Below are 20,349 nucleotides of genomic sequence, written 5' to 3' on the forward strand. Positions count from 1 at the left end.
ATAGACTTCTTTACCTTTAGTTTGCAGCTAAAGCTTTGCTATATACTATACATTTTTTATTTTCTCTTTGCAATTTGGAAGTGAATGTTTAGTATGTTTGTAAAATACTTGTAGTTAATGTGGTAAGTTATGACCATAGTGCTAATGAAAAGAATTTGAGTAGGTATCTTTTGATCTTTTGGGTTAAAAGATTCAAGAGTATGTATAGAGTTTGTTAGAGTAATTGTCGACATTGGAAACTCTGAATTTAAGAAAATATAAAGTTTGATGTTTTATTAGAAAATTTATTGCTGTAAGCACTGATGTTGGAGTGGTGGCTAAAAAGTTGTACAAACTTCAGAATAATTACAACAATAATTTTGACATAAAAACATGAAATGTATGTTGTACACTGCCATTGTTAAAGTGTTTTCTTCAAAGGTTTTTTCTTTTCTTTTTAAAAATTTTATTAGTGAGAGCTTGCAGTACATGTAGTTTCTAGTCATGTTGGGAGTGGGTTCATGTACTCAACATAGCTTGTTTCTTTTCCTTTTCCTTTCCTCCTCTTAATTCTCCCCCTCCTGATTTTCATTCTTGTTGGTATTATTAACCTTAGCTCATGTTATGGCATATAATGCTTATATTCCTTGAGGCTCTTAGATTCCTGTACATGATACATCTTTGTTCTACATATTTCCCCTTTCCTCCTTCTCCCTCACCTCTCAGCCTTGTTCCCTTAGACCCCTTCCCTATTGCAAAAAATCCATTTCCTTATTCCCTTCTGTGCATTCTTTACCATTTTCTTTGTTTGTACTTTGCCTCACTCAGGTTTACGGTACTTATATGTGTGGTTAATTTCACTCAACATTCTATTTTCCAGGTGCATCCATTTTCCTACAGATGTGTCAAATGTGTCATTCTTTTATAGCTGAGTAGTATTCCATTATATATAGATACCACATTTTCCTTATCCAGTCATCCATTGATGATTTTACAGGCTGCTTTCAGGATTTAGGTATTGTGCATTGTGCTTCTGTAAACATTGGTATGCATGTATTGCTATAATATAATGACTTAAGCTCTTTGGGGAAGCTTGCTGGAAGGTGGGTAGCTAAGTCATATAGAATTTCTAATTCCAATTCTTTGAGAAATCTCTATATGAATTTTCATAATGTTTGTAATAATTTGCATTCCCACCAGCACTATAGGATGGTTCATTTTTAATCACAGCCATGAAGCATTTGTTATTGTTTGATTTTGTGATGATTGCCATTCTTTCGGAGTAAGATGGAATCTTAGCATTCTTTTAATTTGCATTTCTCTAATAGCCAGATGTTGAACATCTTTTCATATATATTTATTGTCTATTTGTATTTTTTTCCTCTGTGTCTGTTCCTTTCTCTAGTCCACTTGTTGATGTTACTTTTTGTGCAGTTGAGGTCCTATTTAGAAAATCCTTTCGTACACCTATATCTTTATACATTTTACCTGTCCTATCTTCCAATTGTCTTAATGTTTCCCTTTCAGTGTTTAGATCTTTGATTCCATTTTTATTTAATTTGGTATATGATAAGAGATAGTTTAGGGTTAGGGTTAGGGTTAGGGTTTCAGTCTTCTGCAAACAGGTAATGGGTTTCCCAGGACTACTTGTGGAAGAGACTATCTTTCCTGCCAGTTGTGCTTTTGGGCCCTTTTGTCAAAGATCAAACAGCAAAATGTGTCTGCAGAGTTTCTGTATCTGTTCTGTTCCACTGATCCACATATCTGTTTTCTAGTACCATGCCTTCTTTATCACTACTGTATTGCTTTATAATATGGCTTGATGTCAGATATTGCAAGACTTCCTGCTTTTATCTGGGTTTCTCTTGGTTCCATATGAATTTCAGGATTGTTTTCTCTAATTGTGTAGAATATGCTGTTGGTATTTTGATTGGAATTACATTGAATCTATATACAGATTCCTCTTAGTTTTCTTAACTATGTCAGCATGATTTTCCTTCCTAGGAAACTGCAGAGCAGCCTTTGATAATTCTCTGCTTTGTGATTTTTTTTTTTTTTCCCCACGCACTCACTTTTTGCTATACCACAACTAGTTCAGGAAGACATGAAGTGCTTTTACTTCTACGGTATCAGGGTATCTTGTTTGTAGTCTCACTTATGCTGTTTTAGTTTGATATTGTAAATTTGCATTCATTTTGACTCTTAGAATTTTCTTCCTAAAGCCCATTTTGATCTTGTCACTTTCTTGCTTAATATTGTTTTCCTTATTGTCATAGTTGCTTGTCAGTTACGTGATATTTAAGAAGGCCATTTGCAATGAGGCCTTTAAGTTCTGTTTTTCATTCTTATATTTACATTTATGGGTGAATGTTATTCCCTTTCCTACTTAGCCTGTTTTGTACAGTCTATGTCTTAATTTGTTTTCTCATTGTGTCATTAACCTTATTACCTATTTTTGGCCTGGAAGACCCTTCATCAGATGTTAATACCTACAACGTTTCACTGATACCTCACCCTAGTGTAGGTATCACAATTACCTTCCTCCAGGGATGCTTTATAATTCCTTTATAACATTTTTCACACTATGCTTCAAATGTAATTGTATCATCCATTAGATATAAGCCTCTTGATGACATGGTCCATATCTTATTTAATTTAAGCATTTGATCGTTGTCTAATACAACAATACACAACATACACATTTTCATTTACTCATCCTAAATATCTAACATATTTACATGAATACACAGATACATACATGTATATATATGTATATGTATCTTTACTATACATCTATCTACGAAATGTGAGTGAATATAGCATGCTACATGAATGTAACGTGCCTTCAAATACTTTATATGCTACTATGAAAAAAGATATTAGAAAAAAAAAGATATTAGTGCCATAGCTGAAAGGCATTGTGTAACGAGCATCTGGAAATTTCTGTCACTCATTAACCTTATCAATCATTATCATGTCTACGTTTTTGTAAGCATTTTTTTCTATCTTCTACTGTTGCACCTCTCCACTTTTATGGTAAAATGTATAATTACAGATTTTTTTTTCTTTTGCTATAAATCATTTATTTGTATATAAACATCAGGAAATATTCTTAGAAAAAACAAAATTTCTCTAAGTATTAAATTGAATTTATAATTTAATATTTGAGAATCAAGAAATTTTACTTACAGATTTACAGAGATTACTTTTTGAGATGTTGCATGTATGTTTTTGTTAGCTTAGCCTGAATCTTTTCTTCATGTGAATAGTGATGATACAATTTAGTTTAGTGTAATGTTATAAAAACTTCAAAACTATTAAAACGTTTCCATTTGCACAATTTGGTTTCATTTACTGATGGTATTCTCACAAAAAATAGGGTTTGTTACATAATATTTATATTTTAGGAAGAACAAGAGTGTGGATTAGAGGCTAACATTGTGATATGAAATACAGATTTATAAAATGTAAATAAAATGCTTTATGTTCTTTATGCTCTAATATAATTAATTTGTTTCTAGATGCTGGCATCGCCATCTACATCAGGTCAGCTGTCTCAGTTTGGGGCAAGTTTATACGGGCAACAAAGTAAGAATTTTGTATTTATTCTGGGATATTTATTTAAAGAGAAAAGTAACTGTTAAAGGGCAAGCAGCTCCGCCCTTTTGGTTTGTAGGATTTAACAAAAAAGATACTTTTTAGTATTTTTTTAAAAATTTACATAGAGAAACCTCATTATTTTAGCCCTCACTAATTCTAAATTGAATATAGGATAAATTCAAATGTATTTTGACATATTTTGTGTTATATTTAAAGTGGTAAACAAAAGTAGATACTCTACTTGATTTCAACTAAAGAAACTTAAAGTCTGAGGTTTGGGGGGTTATTACTGTTTTTTATTTGGTTTGGTAGATGTTTTATATTTTGTTTAGCACATAATTTTTCTTCTGCTTTAGCTCTGTCTCATAGAATCTTAAATTTTTGATGTACAGTTCAGTTCTTTTTTCATTATATAAGATTTTCTTTAAGTATAATATTTTTAAAGCGCTTAGCATAGTGCCTGGCGCATAGTAAGCGCTCAATAAATATTAGTTATTATAAAATTCTCAATTACAAAATATCTTCATGTTTTCCAAATTTCAAAAATTCTACCTATTAAAAAGATTTATCCTCTCCATTAGTGTTAACAATCTATTGATTTCTTATTTCCATTAATGGAATGGGGTATTAAAAGTATAAATTCCAGTCAATTATATATCATAATTAACTGAAGGAGACATCTGAGCACTGACAGTATTAACCAGCTTCAAACAAAAATCACTTATTGACTTGGAACCTTTCCTGTATAATGAGAAATAAAAAATTTTGATAGGTATTAGAATACCTTGTCATGCCACTTTATTCTACATATAGGTTTTAAAGTTTAGTGGGCAACGAAATTAATTTTGTATATAAGCATTGTTTCTATCTATGAAACAAAGTTTTACTAAAACAGAATTAGTAAATACACACAAATCCATCCTTCCTTCCTTTCTTCTTCCTTTAACAGGTTTTTCTAATTAATTGCATTTTAGAAGCTTTTCGTTGCCCAGAAAATATATTGCTTATTTATCAAGAAATGCTTATCCTGTTGAAGGAATATTATTAACTAGCAGTGTTCTGTTTGGCCTGTGTTTCAAGTTTCCATGTGGTACTTGAGTGAGAGTCAAGGTTTTAATAGTTTTAAGTCAGAATGTTATATTTGAGGAATTGACTTTAAGTGTGGAGAGAAAGGATTAGAGGGGAGTGCCATTTTTAGTGGCAGCTTACTGTGACAACGCATCAAGACTGACATAAATCAAAGTTCTTTCTTCCGTGTGCATTGTGGTACCACCATTAACTTTGTATTTATATTGGGCGAGTTCAGTAGGATTTTGTGGTACTTGTATGTGGGTTCTACTGGTTAGAAAAGTTAGAAGACTGAAGAAGGAAGAACATCCTCTTCAGAATTAAGACTTGCTGAAATAAACAAGAGTGTTTCTCATGAAATGAGTATAGAACTATTTAAACCGATGGCTTTCTAGATTTCGGTAGAATATCATTTGCTGCTTGAGATAACCTGAAAATACTGGACTAGAGCTTTATACGATCTCGGATTCTGGTATTATATCTTAAAAGTTAACTTTTCATCGAGATATTCAAATATTTAAATTCCATGGTGTTCTCTATTTATCTTTGTGAATGTGTTCATAAGATTTGAAGTATGCCTTTAGGATTAAAAGATTTTTGAACTTACTGAAATTGTTTACTAGATTGTAATGAACAGGGATTCAGGAATGAATTTCTACTGGATAGTCAGGGCTTTGAAATTAAGAGATGATATAGTTGCAGTGCTTTTTTACCAGTAGGATTGAGAGCCTTATAAAATTGAAGGAAAAAGAAAGTACCATTTATTGAGTGCTTCCCAGTTTGTGGTACTGTCTTACAGGCATATAACTAACTCTCAGATGAATCTGTTATATACATTCGTATTTGAATTCTCAAGGGTCCAGCCTCCAGTTGGGATAGGAAATAGTTCTTCCTATAGTTTGGACTATTAGCTTTAGAGTAGCAGCAGGCATAGTTTCAGGCTTCTATCAGACATCTCTTTGACCTTTCATTTTAAGAAGTCCTATGCAAAGGCTCCTGGGTTTGTAGAAAACCAAAGCATAAGTGAGGTGGTTCAAGAGTGTTGTTGTTAACAGTGTAAATAGATGAAAGATACATATTGATCACTTCAAGCTTAAAGCGAGCAAGTCAGTTCCACATTAGCCATTTAACAGACTCTTAAAGTTTAGTCATTGGTACTGAACACTGGGAAGTCTCGCTTTTAAACACATGCTATAGTTGAGGAAGTTAAGATATGAATAAATTATTACTTAACAGCCCATGATAATAATATATGGGTATCATGTATGGAATGGTATGAACAGTGTTTTAGGGTTTGGGGAGAAAAGCACAGTGTGTTATTGTGGTTATAAAGCTTCAAAAGGAGGTAAGAATTGAATTTGACAGATATTGAATTTCATGCTAGACACTGCAACTCTATGTAGACGCAACCATTTATTCCCTTTATGACATCTTTGTACAGTATATATGCTCCTGTGATGTTACTAGTTTTATTTTTTGCATGTTTTTATTGCCTTTATGTCCTCAGTACTCTGTACATAACAAGCACTCAGTAAACATTTGTTGAATATGTGATGAGCAAAATAGGGTTCCCATATATAATTTAACACTAAATACATTTACTATACGGTAAGAAGTTGAGAATTTTCTGGATATTTCAAAGGCAGGAATCATCACTGTCTTTAAGAATGATTAAGGAAAGAATTCACAGATGAGACCATGTTTGAAATTGACTTTCAAGAAACCAAATAAAGTTGTTTTAGTCCTCAAAACAATACATCATAGGATAGCTTTGAGAGTAGTCCTAGCATCAAGGCTAGGAAAACTTAGGTTGTTAAATTAATTTCAGCGAAGAACTATAGTATTCACTTTTCTATGGGATATATCTCAAGATCTTTGCTGCTTTCCAAATTTAAGAGCTATTCTGTGATGAAATAATCATTTAATGAGGTAATCTTATTTTATCTTCACCATAAGACTACCTGTGAACTTTCTTTCCATAGACATGTTTTACATAAAAACTAAACAACAGGGGCTGGGGATTTAGCTCAGTAGCATAAGCACCTGCCTTGCAAGCAGGCGGTCGTGAGTTCGATCCCTAGTACCGATACAAAAAAAAAAAAAATTCCTCCCCAAAAAAACTAAACAACAAATATTTGTTTACTGTGCCTGATGTTATTTTAAGCATATGATATAAATTAACTTTCTTAATTTTCAAAAGAGATTAAGGGACTTGCCCAAGGTTATGTAAATAGTAAACTGTAGATCTAGAATTGCAATAACAAGAATAATTCTATGTATGAGTTGAGAACTTGTGATTCTCTAAAACCCACAAGCTAAATACTACTCACTGAATTTCATGACCCTACAGGGCCATTTTACATGGTAGAACTTACTTATGTTCAATCCATAGATGTCGGGAATTTGTGGAGCACTCTACTGAAGACATTATTATAGGATTTATTCATTGAACATCATGTACTTGAGTGCCCACTTTGAATGTGATTATTATTCCAAGAGCTAAATGAATAATAAGAACTAGTAAGAATATGGCAAATAATAGTTTCTGTTTCATGGTGTTTAGTTTTAATAAAGATAGAGTAAACATGCTGGCAACTAAGTAAATAATTTAACTCTCGTAACAAGTGCTACACAGGTTAAGTCAAGTTAATGGGATGAGTGGATAGGATTAATAGTTTAGATGGAACAGGCAGAGTGTCCCTAAGGAGGTCATGTTTGAATGCAAAACTAAATGTTACGGAGACGAAGTCCTTGGGATGATGTAAAGGAGAGCTTTTCAAATACAACCAACACCAGGCATCACAGTTGTAATTTTCAAGAATATAAGAATGAATTTTAATGAGTTATAGGAGGAGTAAGAGGCCCAGCGTAATAGATAAGACTAATGAAGCAGCAGTCATCAGATAATTTTGAACATACAATTTTAATGATCTGCTTAGCTATATAAAAAATGAACTGGATGAGAAGGCACAAAGGACAAGGCTACTTCTGTAGTAGCCTGCAAGAGAATAGGGTAACTTGAGTTAGAGGCGGAGTTACTGGGAAGTGGTCAGATTGGAATATTTGGGAGTAGAGCTGGTTTGACTTGATGATGTAGGATGTAGCAGAGAGGGATCGAGTATAATTTCTAAGGTTTGAGACCTGAATGAGTATCAGTAGTCTATAACAGGTATTTAGGCTGAGGAAAAGTACAAAGTATATTTGAAAGATGCACACAGCTCTTCCACAGGTAAAGATCCTGTGGAACTTCTATGAAGAGCCAACCAAAAGTTGGTTGGCATTATCGCATATTTCTTGTTTCATACATTCTTAGCAGCTAGAGAGTAAGTTCATTCCTCCAGGTGTGTGACTTGTTCTCCTCCCCCCCACTTTTTCCTCCTACCTATCCTGTCCTTTTTTCTCTTCCTTTTATTTGTTGCCTGCTCAGCCCAGAACTCTTGTGTGCTTCAACATCCTGAGTAGCCACAGCTATTTTACCCAGCTTTTTTGTCCTTATTTTCATATATCTTGTCATTTTCTCAGATTGAACTGTTGTAACATCTGCCTACACCATCTGAATGCCTAGTTAAATCTTTTTTGTTACTTAGTTCATATTATGTTTCCTTCAAGAAACCTTTTCTGATCACAGATACATCTCTTCCTAAGTCTAAATTAGTGGTCGCTCCTACATGCATTCAGAAACACTGTGTAGACTGTGTAAAGATACCTGAACTATAGTACTTATGTATTTACTTTTAAATAGTCTTTGGTATCTCTGTGGAACAAGAAAAGTATTCTTAGTAAAAGAATGATATGAGTAGTATAGGTACAGGGAGAGATTTGAGAAGGGGAGCAGGGAAAGAAGGAAGAAGATTATAAATCAAGTATTTTAATATATAAATACAAAAATGTTAAGCAGGGTTAGAGCAAGTTGTTTGGGTCTTGGCAAAATTTTAAAGACTAAACTATTCGGATTCTATACTATTGTGATTAGACTCAATACTGTATAATAGTGGTTCTCAGTCTTGCATGTATTTCCAGCACACTTGAATTTTAAAAATTCTACTACCCATGAATTACCTAAACTCAGACTAAATCATAATTTTTGGAGATAGGACCCATATACTGAAGTTCTCTGGGAAGTGCAAAAGTTAGTAACAACTATAGTGGCACATCTTGCCATAAGTATTTAAGAGATGTACCATAGTTGGGGGCTGGGGATTTAGCTCAGTGGCATAAGCGCCTACCTTGCAAGCAGGCAGTCATGAGTTTGATCCCCGGTACTGATAAAAAGACAAAAAAAAAAAAAAAAGAGAGAGAGAGAGAGAGAGAGAGAGAGAGAGAGAGATGTACCATAGTTTGTGCCCCTGAAATAATTTGTGGAATTATGTCTTAAATCATATTCTTTAGGGTTTCTGAAAAATGATCAATAAAAAATTGAGTTTGTTCATTAATTATGTAGCACCCTGCTAAATGATTTTAGAGTGTGTTCTTACAGTCCTCCTAAAAGAAAAAATAATAATTCACAGTTCTAACCTTTTAAACTGGTTTTTGTTTGTCCTTTTTTTTTTTAAACCTATGAAGTAAGGCTTAGATATTTTTTCTATAGAATTGTTAAAAAGAACTAAAAGCAATAGAATAGTAGCATAATGTTTGGTAGTTAGGTAGTCAACAAATTTTATTCTGCTCTTTCCATTCGCTAACTCATGCACAAGCTCATCTGTGCATATTTATATTTTTTCTCTAGGTCTTTTATGTCCCCTCTGAGGAAGGGGAACTTCTTGCTTTTTTTTTTTTTTTTTTTAACTTGTATATTCTATTCTTAAGTCAATATTTTGGAGATAAGTTTAAATTTTCTTCTCCCCTAAACTTTTCTAGTTCTAATAGTTTGACTCAAATAAATCACATTTGATGATTTTGTATATTTTATTTCCTTAAGATAAATCTTTACATATTCATGTTCCTTTTGATTGCTATTTCTTTTAAAGCACTTAAGTTTATAAAGTTAACCCCATTAAGTATTCAGAAATTGATGATTCAGTTTATAATGGTGTGGTGTGGGATGGTTTGGTTTGGTTTGGTTTGATATGTTTTTTTGAGACAAGATTTCACCATGCAATTCAGTCTGGCCTAGAGCTTACTTTGTAGCCCAGGCTGGCCTCAAACCCACAGTGATCCTCCTACTTCAGCCTCACAAGTACTGCGATTACAGGGATGCACCACCATACCTAGTTTTGTAGTGGTGTTTTTACTTTATGATCTCTTCATAGTTCCACAAAATGCCACTCAGACATTTTGAATTTATTAGATCTTTTATGAAAAAGGTAAATTTTGTAGACTAAAATTAAACAGTAATACTTTTTATTTCATAGTCTTTTAGTATCATAAATTAATTGAAGTATGCCAGTCTTTAATTTGCTAAGTATTCTTATCCATTCTTGTTTGCTTTCCCACACTTTTTTGCTAATATTTGATAATCTCCACTGTCTAAAATATTTCTGATATTACAAATTTTCACTACATAGCATAGAATAGTATGTATAGAGAGATATAGTGAATAGTCCTCAGAGAGTTTTACCAGTGCTTTAAAAGGAGGCCAAAAAGCACTAGATTTTTGGTAAACATATATTTATAGTAATGAATGAATAGAAAAGTCAGTTAACTCACTCAGATTTCTTTTTTCTATAAGATGCATAAGATATTGTTTTGAGTGTGTGTGTGTGTGTGTGTGTGTGTGTGTGTGTGTGTGTGTGTTATCAGTACCTGTAAGAAGCACATTCTTTTGGGAAATCTGCATGTAACTTAAGAGCATCTTGTTTAGGGAGTAGGATTTAAGCTGTTTGAGACTAGGAGCCTTCTATCTTGTTCACTGTCTCTAGCAACTAGTATAGTGCATATCAAATAATATCAAATAATAGGTGCCCACTGATTGTTCGACTGAATAATGTGAAAAGTATGATTTTGGTGGTTCATTATGGGAGCATGTAGAAGGCTTAGAGGGAAACTGATATGCTTGGGCAAGAGGAAAGACTTGATTTCTTAAGAAATTTTTAATGAGCAAATTTCTAATCTCGTGTTATCCCTTATTTTGTTGAAGAGTCATAGAAACTGCTGGCCCCTAGTGCCATTTTCATGGTCACAGAATTCAAACATGCATTCAGTATGCTGAATAGACATTCAGTAGTGACTGAATAACAGTCAGTAATGACTAATATAATCTAGACCAGTTCCCTTTAGGCATGTTAAAGAAATCAGATTGCCAAATTCCAGATACTTAAAGGTGAAATCCTTGTGATCTCTTAGAAATTGACACATTATTATGGTATATGGAAAAATAAAGTTTACAGAGATATTTGAAAGAAAATATGCTTGGTATATATAGAACTCCTATCTATTTAGAAGCCAATAGTTTTAAAAATCTTCAGGTTTGTGAAATTATTTGACACAAAATTTGATCAAAAAGGGAAAAGAAAAATTTCCTTAAATCCACAGCATGAAAGACATCTATTTATTGATTAGCTCTCCGACTTACTGCTTTTAATTTTCATTCGCAGTAAGTTTCATTGACCAGTGCACTATTCTTTAGCATACTAAAAAGAGCACTAAACATACAGATTAGAAGGATGGAAGAAATGGGGCTGGAGGTTTAGCTCAGGGGCATAAGCGCCTGCCTTGGAAGCAGGCAGTCGTGAGTTCGATCCCCAGTACCGATAAAAAGGAAAAAGACCAAAAAAAAAAAAGGATGGAGGAAAGGATGCCACCATAAATGACAGCCGTATATTCTTACTTTGAGGGATAAAGGAAAAAACATAAATATACAAAATGAACTGTCTGTAGGAAAATTATGAATCATTAAGAAGTATATATTTCATGTTATCTGAATAAAAGTAAATAGTGTCATACATCTTAAAAATTATCCAAATGGGGTATTTCATGTTTTATATCTGAATGGTAAACCCTTAGCGGTATTAAAAAGAGTATCTATGGGATATGTCTGTCCCTATAGCTGGTCACAGGAGTGCTATATAATACCTTGAAAGTCTACCCTTTTTTTGCCTTTCATATCTATGTCAGGTTAAGCTTTTTAACAGTTCTTGGCATTTTATGTTGGATCTATAAAATACATGATATTGATAAATTTGTATACATTTATATACTTGTTCAAAATGCATTTTTAAAAGTATATAAAAATTAAAGCTACTTCAGCAAAGTGGGGATAATATCTTTCTGCGTACATCAGTTGTGAATTCAGACCACATGACTGTAAAATGTTTTAAAGGTGTATGTCTATGTACTTTACAAATACACCTTTAATAATTTTAAAAACTATTGGTTCATAGTAATGTATCTTAGTATTAGAACCATTGATAGACACTGTTTATTGTAAAATAGAAATATGAAAATTATATTCAAAGTATTAAACTTCAGACTAGAATATTTTGTTAGAATTAGAGTCCATTTGAAGTAAGTTGAATTTATCCATTTAAAATTTGCATATTATGTTAGGTCATTTAAAAATGTTTTAAATTGCCAGCTCCAGAAGATGGATGACAATTTCATTCCTGATGGCAATGAATTTCCTTCTTCTGAATCTTTCTATTAGGTGCACTAGGCCTTCCAATGAGGGGGATGAGCAACAATACCCCTCAGTTAAATCGCAGCTTATCACAAGGCACTCAGTTACCGAGCCACGTCACGCCAACAACAGGGGTACCAACAATGTCACTTCACACGCCTCCATCTCCAAGCAGGTATTTATTGATGGACCAGAATATTTCTCAAACTGTATCTGTGTAGTAAGCAAGCTTTTAATTTTTTAATAAGATAGTTACATAATTTTTCTGGTTCAGTGCATAGTCGGGGAAGCCTATGCTCATTTTATTTTTTTACAAATTGATAAATGTAGTACCAAATGTTTTATCCTCCAACTAGCCTACTAGTTAATTGGGTGAATATTAAGGGTTAATTATCTACCTGGTTAATTCCTGAAACGTGCAAGTGGCTCCCCATATAATTATAATCCTTGCTTCTTGGCCCCCACATCATGGCTTTAAGTGTGAGTAAAGTAAAACATGACATAGATTATGCATATTTAGTATAAAGAAGATACAGTGAAATGAATTTTGAGTAAAATTATTCCAAATATGTAAAGTACATTTGTAATTTGTATCATACTCACACTGATAGTTCATCATCTTAGCTATCACCTTAATTTAATTTCACTTTAATCCCCCCCACCTGCGTTTTGTTTGTTTGTTTACTTTGGTTTTTCATTTCAAGGAGCTAGAATAGACTAAAACACAGGAATTTAATAAAAAATAGAAATACAGTTTGAAAAGTATTTTTGAGATTCTGGGTTTAGAGCAATTGATTATTTATATAGAATATTAATGAGTAACTATAGAAAGCTTATATAGTATAATGGACTTCTTTTGCAGGGGTATTTTGCCTATGAATCCTAGGAATATGATGAACCACTCCCAGGTTGGTCAGGGAATTGGAATTCCTAGCAGAACAAATAGCATGAGCAGTTCAGGGTTAGGTAGCCCCAACAGAAGCTCGCCAAGCATAATATGTATGCCAAAGCAGCAGCCTTCTCGACAGCCTTTTACTGTGAACAGGTAAGATATTTATTGATACTGTATATAGTTGTCTCTTGGATATCTTTGGATTTGCTTTTTCATATTCAACACTTTATTCTTGAAGCTTGGCTTCTGTATCAGGTGTATTTGATCATACATTTAGGAGCTGTGGTTGTGATACAATCATAACTTTTAACTCCCCCAAAACTAAAGATACACTCTTTTAGAAAATATGTTTGATTTTAGAAAGCACATTAAATATTTATTTTATTTTATTTTTAGAGAATAATTATTCTTGGATTGTCAGGCAAATTTTTGTTGATAATTGCTTTATTAAGTTAGGTTAGGCACATATGTGGTAAGAGCTTTAGGTTCATGAATGAGGTGGAGACACTGACCAAAGCCTTTTTAAAATCATAGAGTACTTTAAAACAGTATGTTGTATCTTGGGCTTCAAAATAAAAAGACAGGACATTTGTACTGTCTATTGCATATGCTATACAAATAGCAGTAAAAATTACCCATTTTTTTAGTATTTTTCAAGCTGTTCGGTAACTTATATAGGAGTTCACATTCAAGATAGATTTCTTTGCAAAAACTGTTTCTTTAAGTTGAGGACTATGGAAATGGTGAAGACCTTTGTTTAGTTGTTACCACACCTGTTTACTTCTGTCTTGCACTTATAAAATCTGAATTAAAATAGATTTTTAGCTCATTTTCTGCTAAATCGTCATCCTATACATTCTGATTCCTTTATGTAGACTTTTGATTTTTTCAGCTATAATTTTATTGCTTTTAATTTTTAAATAAGTTATTATTTATGAAGGCTGTCAAAGTTATCATTTTAAGAGTTTCCTAACAGTGTATTTCTTATGCTTTATTGCATCTTTCTGAATTCGTGTAATATCACTCATTGAATATATTTTAGTTTTTGCCTTTCCATATTTTTTCACATTTTTAAAAAATACTTTCTTTATAGATTGTGAATGCCACATGAAAATTTAGAGCCTTGGTTATTTCTACTATTGGTACTTATATTGATTATAAAATGTTTTCATCTTTGAACACTTACTCTGTATGAGAACATCTATATCATTGACAATTCTGACTTGATATTAAACAAATGTTTCTGTTGACTTACCTATTCTAGAGTGTTGTTTCATCAGTTACATATTTTACCAAAAAGTCACTTGACCAGAGTTCATTTTAGAAATTTAGGCAAAGAACTGCTATCTTCAAATGGGTTGGCTCTGTTTTGTAACACTGATAAACTGTCTTTTACCAGATGATTACTTGAAACTAAGGATATACGTTTCATTATAGACTCTGCACTAATAATTCTTAGCACTCTTTAGTTATTTGACTTTGCTCTAGTGTAGCCTGTTTTTCTTTTCCTTTCATGTTTAGTTTTCTGTATAAAAAAGGGAGCATTTGTGATTATTTACCAAATACTAGTTGTATATTAATTCAGAAATAGAGGGGTACTCTAAAGGGTATTTTTGTTATTGTTTTTTTACTAAGTAGATGGAAGGTACACTACATATGGAACACTGAATTCACAAAGCACCATTTAATTCAGGTCAACTAAACATTTATTGAATGCCTATTTTTGTTCTTGGTACCGGAGATTGAACTCACAACCTCGCGCTTGCCAGGCCGACAATTAGGCCACTGAGCTAAATCCCTGGCCCTATGCCTGTTTTATTTCAATAAATGCTAAAGGGAAGACAATCCAAGGATGAATAATATCACATGGTCTCTGTCCATGAGAAGCTTGTATTTTAGTTGGGAAAGATACATACTACATGAAAGAAAATACATTATGAAAAACAGCAAGCTTTGCAAATAAGGCAAGGAAAACAAGTATTCAGGAAGGATAGTCTTGCACCTATCTGAATATTTTTGAGATTATATGCGTATAATATTTAGTCAACTGGTTCACCAAGAACATAAAATGACACCCCTAATTTAGTTTCCCTCAAAGTTCATATGTAAATTCTTTGCTTTTTAGTTAATTTGTGTGAGCTGTCTTGGTTTTAACTTATTCATGAAAGGACTTCAGAGATTTTTTTTTTAAATAAAAATAAGATTAAATTCAGAAAAATAAAATCAGTAAACATTTTGAAGCATACTGTTGTTTTATATGAGACCAAAAGCGTACACTTTGTTTTTCATTTCAAAGTTAGTGTTCTTACTGTATATCTAAAATTATTTTCTGTGTACCCAGTATGTCTGGATTTGGAATGAACAGGAATCAGGCATTTGGAATGAATAACTCCTTATCAAGTAACATTTTTAATGGAACAGGTAAGCTTATTCTGGAGCTAGTATCCTATTAAAAATACAGTAGATTTCTAAAATATAAAACAGTGCAACATACTGGTCTTTATATATTGTACACTTTTTTTAAAAATTGTGTTATGTGGTGAAACTGAATTTTGTAAGAAATTGCCAGAAATAGAATTTAATTCAGTAAGCAATTTTTTTCCATTTGGCGTGTTGTTACCGTAGTGATTCGTGTGACAACATCATGATTATTTCCTTAACAGCAAGACAAAGCCCAAACATTTACTTAAGCTATACTTATTCTTCACAGTCTCTTGCTTCAAAACTTTTCCTGTCCTTGGGTCTGTCACTGTGAAAATATACCATCTGGACTTGGTTAGGTGGGATAATCATCTGATTGTAAAGAGACCTAGATAGAGAACCTTTACATATCCTAGTTTTGATAATACTGATTGTGGCACTTAACTATTAGAATTTTTAATCCAGTTTTACATATAAAATTTAAAGCCTGGAAAACCATTTCTAGTTTTGACAGAAAGTTCGCACAGTTTGTTTCTTTTATCAGCTATTCCAGGCAGAAGAAAATGGAGAATAGTGTTAGTATTTTGCTTCAAGTTTCGTTCATCTTCACTTCTAGACTTTGCTGAGAAAGAAAATAAAGGATGCTGTTATGACTATAGGTTCAAAATTGAGGATTGTTGGGAGAGAAATACATGTAAAGGAAGTGGTAGGTGAAAGAAGAATTAGTAAGATGAGCCATATTTCAGAAGCTCCACAGAAGATTTAATAAGGAGATGGTATTTCTAGCTATGGGCTTTTAATTTTTGGATGTTAATATTTGCTCCAGCATAGATTGATCAAACAATGTATCAAAATGTTTGAAAAATTCCAGATTTTACCATTCATATGTGGGAATTTTGTATTCAGGATATTAAATACAACAGTATTTTATTGTTTCTAAAATGCACATTTTTTGTGTTTAAATAACAATGAAATCAGGCTGCATTCCATAGTTCAATTGGAAGGTTTTTTTTGTTTTTAAGTGGGACATTCATTGTGTCAAACAATGCCATCTTAGATTCTGAGTTGTGGTTTTATACACTGCTATAAAATCTTAGAATTGTTTTTAAAATTCTATTTCCAGCAGGTGTGGTGGTGCAATCCTGTAATGCCAGCACTTGGGAGGCTATGGCAGGTGGATCATTGTGAGTTCAAGACTAGCTTGGGCTGCAAAGTGAGCTCAAGGCCAGCCTGAACTGCACAGTGAGACCCTGTCTTAAAAAGACTAAATCAAATAAAATTCTGTTTCTACTAGTTATGAGGAGAATGATTTTCAAGTCTTTTCCTAAAATACAAATTGTTTATTAAATAATTTATTAAAATTTTTTGGTTAAAAATATTCTCTAATAATGACTATTTTAAATTCTGTTTAAAGATGAGTATTAAAAGTCAGTAGAGATAAAGGTTAGATATAAATAATTTGAGGTTGTTTTATGAGTTAAAAGAGTATGTAACATTTCAATTTCTATTATCTTGTTCAGGTGATAGTATTTTAATTGAAAATTTAAACCTTTTTTTAAACAATGAGTCATGATGTATCTTAACTCTTATAATTTTTAAATTATCACTTGACTTGGAGCATTAATGGAGTCACTTGTTTTTCTGTCAGAAAATAATCTAGAAATAATAATTGAGATTCTTTCAATTATAAAATTCAAGGAGAAATAAAAATCAATTGAATAACAACACAGAAGTGAAATAAACACAAGATCAATGATTAAAGAAAAACTAGCATGGGTTGAATTGGTGATAGAAAATTAGGTTTTTCAAAAATTAAATGCAGGATTATAAGAATAATAAAATTTGAGGGGGAAAACTCAGGGTATAACTTTGCAAAATAGAGAAGTTGGGTTAAATTTAATTTTTAAAAGTAAATTTTATTTATGTAGTATATATTTATTGAGCGCATACTGTGTAATAGGTAATATAAACTTCTGATTTTATAGCATATTCTTATACAGTGTTTTTACCCACTCCTCAGAAAAGGGAGCTGTGCTCCCGTCCTACTTAATCCTCAGTCCTCAAAACACACACACACTTGCATATGAAACCACTAGACTACAAGGCAGAAGTCCTTGAGGCTTCTCTCTCCCCTGTGTGCACCTGTATCTTTCTGGCTATTTGTAGGAGGTAATGTCTTTGCTACTCGTGTGTGTGACTGAAGCTTCAAGCGTTCCAGCTAACAGCTTACGTATGGATATAGTGAAAAGAACAGTTGTATCATTCATCTCTTTCATGTTCTCTGTTAGTTAACTATGAATTTTAAATTACAATCTTCCATGGTGGAAATAGTACCCAGTAAGTTTCTATAGAGTTTTGGATTTTTAATATGCTGGTTATGTATTGCTTTCTTCAATTGTTCATGAAATTCTTTAACATGAATTCAAGCCTCAATTATGTTTTGAGCACTAATGTATATGCAGTATTGTGCTCTATATTTAGGGAGAAGGCATTTCATATTATATTGTTTGGATTTTACAATCTTTTTTTTAAATGTTTATGAAATCAATAACTAGTACTGTTTCTTATTATTTAGACGGAAGTGAAAATGTGACAGGATTGGACCTTTCAGATTTTCCAGCATTGGCAGACCGAAACAGAAGGGAAGGAAGTGGTAATCCAACTCCATTAATAAATCCCTTGGCTGGCAGAGCTCCTTATGGTAATTAAACTTTTTAATGATGGGCAGTAGAAACTTTCTGCAGCATGTACACAAATATGTACATGCAGACACACATGTACATATGCACAGATTGTATAGGTACATAGTGGTACGTATTTGTTTTCTAATCAAGTTAGTGTAATTTTTTTGTCAGAATTGATATTAGAAATCTGGTTTTTCTTCTGAGAATTCCATGACAACAAAGTTTAATGGTAAAACTTGTATAAAAAGCCAAATGAGCAAGTCCTCATTAGTACTCAGAAGTTATTTTCTTCTGCATTTCTGTATTAATTCATCTTAAGTCGCTTATTTTGTGGTCTACCTTTTCTTAATTGGTCTCATATTTTTCAAAGAATACAAAAATTTCTAAGCTAAGGTTTCTCAAGATTCACATTGTTGATATTTGGGCTAGGTGGTTCTTTGTAGGAGGGTATGGAAAGGGTGATACTCCAGTTTATATAGAATGTTTAACATTCCTGGTTTCAACTTTCCACTGCCAGCACACTCCGCCCAACCATTATGACACAGATGTTTTCAGACATTAGAAAATATTCCCTAGGTGAAAAATTGCCCACTGTTGAGAACCACAGCTCATGGACTTGTATAGTTTATATAGATTGTTAGTCTTCATCAGTATCCTTCATTCCCCACTTTCATGGGTTCTAGTGGAAAAGAGAACTGGTGATAGAAACTAAATAAAAATAAAAAGATATATAAAGTAAAAACAAAGCAATTTAGACTTGAAAGTTCTGTGATGGCATTGTAGCCATATTGTATAGCTGTTTCCTTTTGGAAAGGTCTGAGAGGGACCAATAATAGCAAAGCATTTCACTTAGAGAACTCAATTTATTTTAATTTAAAACTAATATTTTCCCATTGTTAATAAAAGATTACTGAACTTTTAGAATGTGAATACAAATTATATGTGAAGAAGGGAAAACTTTATTGTTTATAGTCTAAAGCTTACAAATAGTTCTCAAAAAATAACAAAGTGATCTGCCCTGAAAGTTGAGTACCAAGCTACTTGATTCTCAGTTCAGACTCTAATGTTTTTAACCTTTCCTCATAGGTCCATTTTTTCATCCCTTTAATCATTCCCGTTGCTCTCCTTGGACCATCTCTAGTTTCTCCATATCGTTCTTGAATTGTGGAGCCCCAAACTGGATATTGTTCTCCAATGAGGGCCTGACTAATGCCAAGTATAGTGGGAGGATTACTTCCCAGTTCTTGCATGTTTTACATCTATAACATGGAGTCCGAGAAAATCTGAAATAATATGGAGTTGTTTTATAATTGATTGCAATTTGCTCACTCTGTAAGTCACTTTCAAGTAGAATACTGACATGTTCTTTTAAAATTTTTTTGTTCATTTTATTTGACAGTTTACTGGTATTTATATCTAGTCAGATATTTAAAGCAAGCCTTTAAACCAAAATTTTTAATAATCATTACCAATATTAAATCATAATTTTGAACATCTATGTATGACATTAGATTAGAATGACAAAATTGTCACATTTTCCCCTTATATTATTTTCTGTATTAAGTTACTTATATAAATCAGTACATAAAATGTAGTTCTTGTTTTCAAAACTAATTTTTTGAGGTGTGCTTTCATATTGTTAAAACTTTAGGTACATTATTATGAAGAAAGTTAACTTTTTGTAATGTGTAGTAATATACCATAGATATCAATTACAGTTCTCTGAATTATTTTTATTGCGTAGTTGGGATGGTAACAAAACCAGCAAATGAGCAATCCCAAGACTTTTCAATACACAACGAAGATTTTCCGGCATTACCTGGTTCCAGCTATAAAGATCCAACATCAAGTAATGATGACAGTAAATCTGTAAGTAACTGAAACTTCTGTGAGTAATGTAGTTTTCTTCCTTTCAGATTTCGCTTGTATTAACAGTTACTTACTAAATACTATTACAAAACTGTTTATCTTGACTATCTGTAATAATCTAACTTCTGAAGAATATGGAAAAACTTTGTAACTTAGAAGATAGCCTATTTTTTTCCTATTTCATATAGGTTTGCAAATTTCTGTTGAACTTCTCAGAGTTAATTTAGACTTTTATTGTAGTCCCTGTCAGCTGGATCCCATGAAGTTTGATAATATAGCCT

The 20,349-nt window shown here is 32.4% G+C and overlaps 1 protein-coding gene across 4 annotated transcripts in view; it reads left to right on the top strand.

Moving 5' to 3' along the window:
• Positions 1-20,349, top strand: part of Cnot2 (CCR4-NOT transcription complex subunit 2) — a 93,001-nt gene that overhangs the window by 56,216 nt on the left and 16,436 nt on the right. For all 4 annotated transcript variants that reach the window (XM_063255131.1, XM_063255132.1, XM_063255133.1 and 1 more), the window contains exons 4-9: positions 3,501-3,567; positions 12,230-12,377; positions 13,065-13,247; positions 15,436-15,515; positions 18,091-18,216; positions 19,944-20,068. In XM_063255131.1, coding sequence (XP_063111201.1) covers positions 3,501-3,567; positions 12,230-12,377; positions 13,065-13,247; positions 15,436-15,515; positions 18,091-18,216; positions 19,944-20,068 — 729 coding nt within the window. The remainder of the gene's footprint in view (positions 1-3,500; positions 3,568-12,229; positions 12,378-13,064; positions 13,248-15,435; positions 15,516-18,090; positions 18,217-19,943; positions 20,069-20,349) is intronic.

The sequence above is a fragment of the Cavia porcellus genome, unplaced genomic scaffold (genome assembly GCF_034190915.1).
Source record: "Cavia porcellus strain 051 isolate PalLab524CR breed Dunkin Hartley unplaced genomic scaffold, mCavPor4.1 scaffold_8, whole genome shotgun sequence".
In the NCBI taxonomy this organism is placed as follows: Eukaryota; Metazoa; Chordata; class Mammalia; order Rodentia; family Caviidae; genus Cavia; species Cavia porcellus.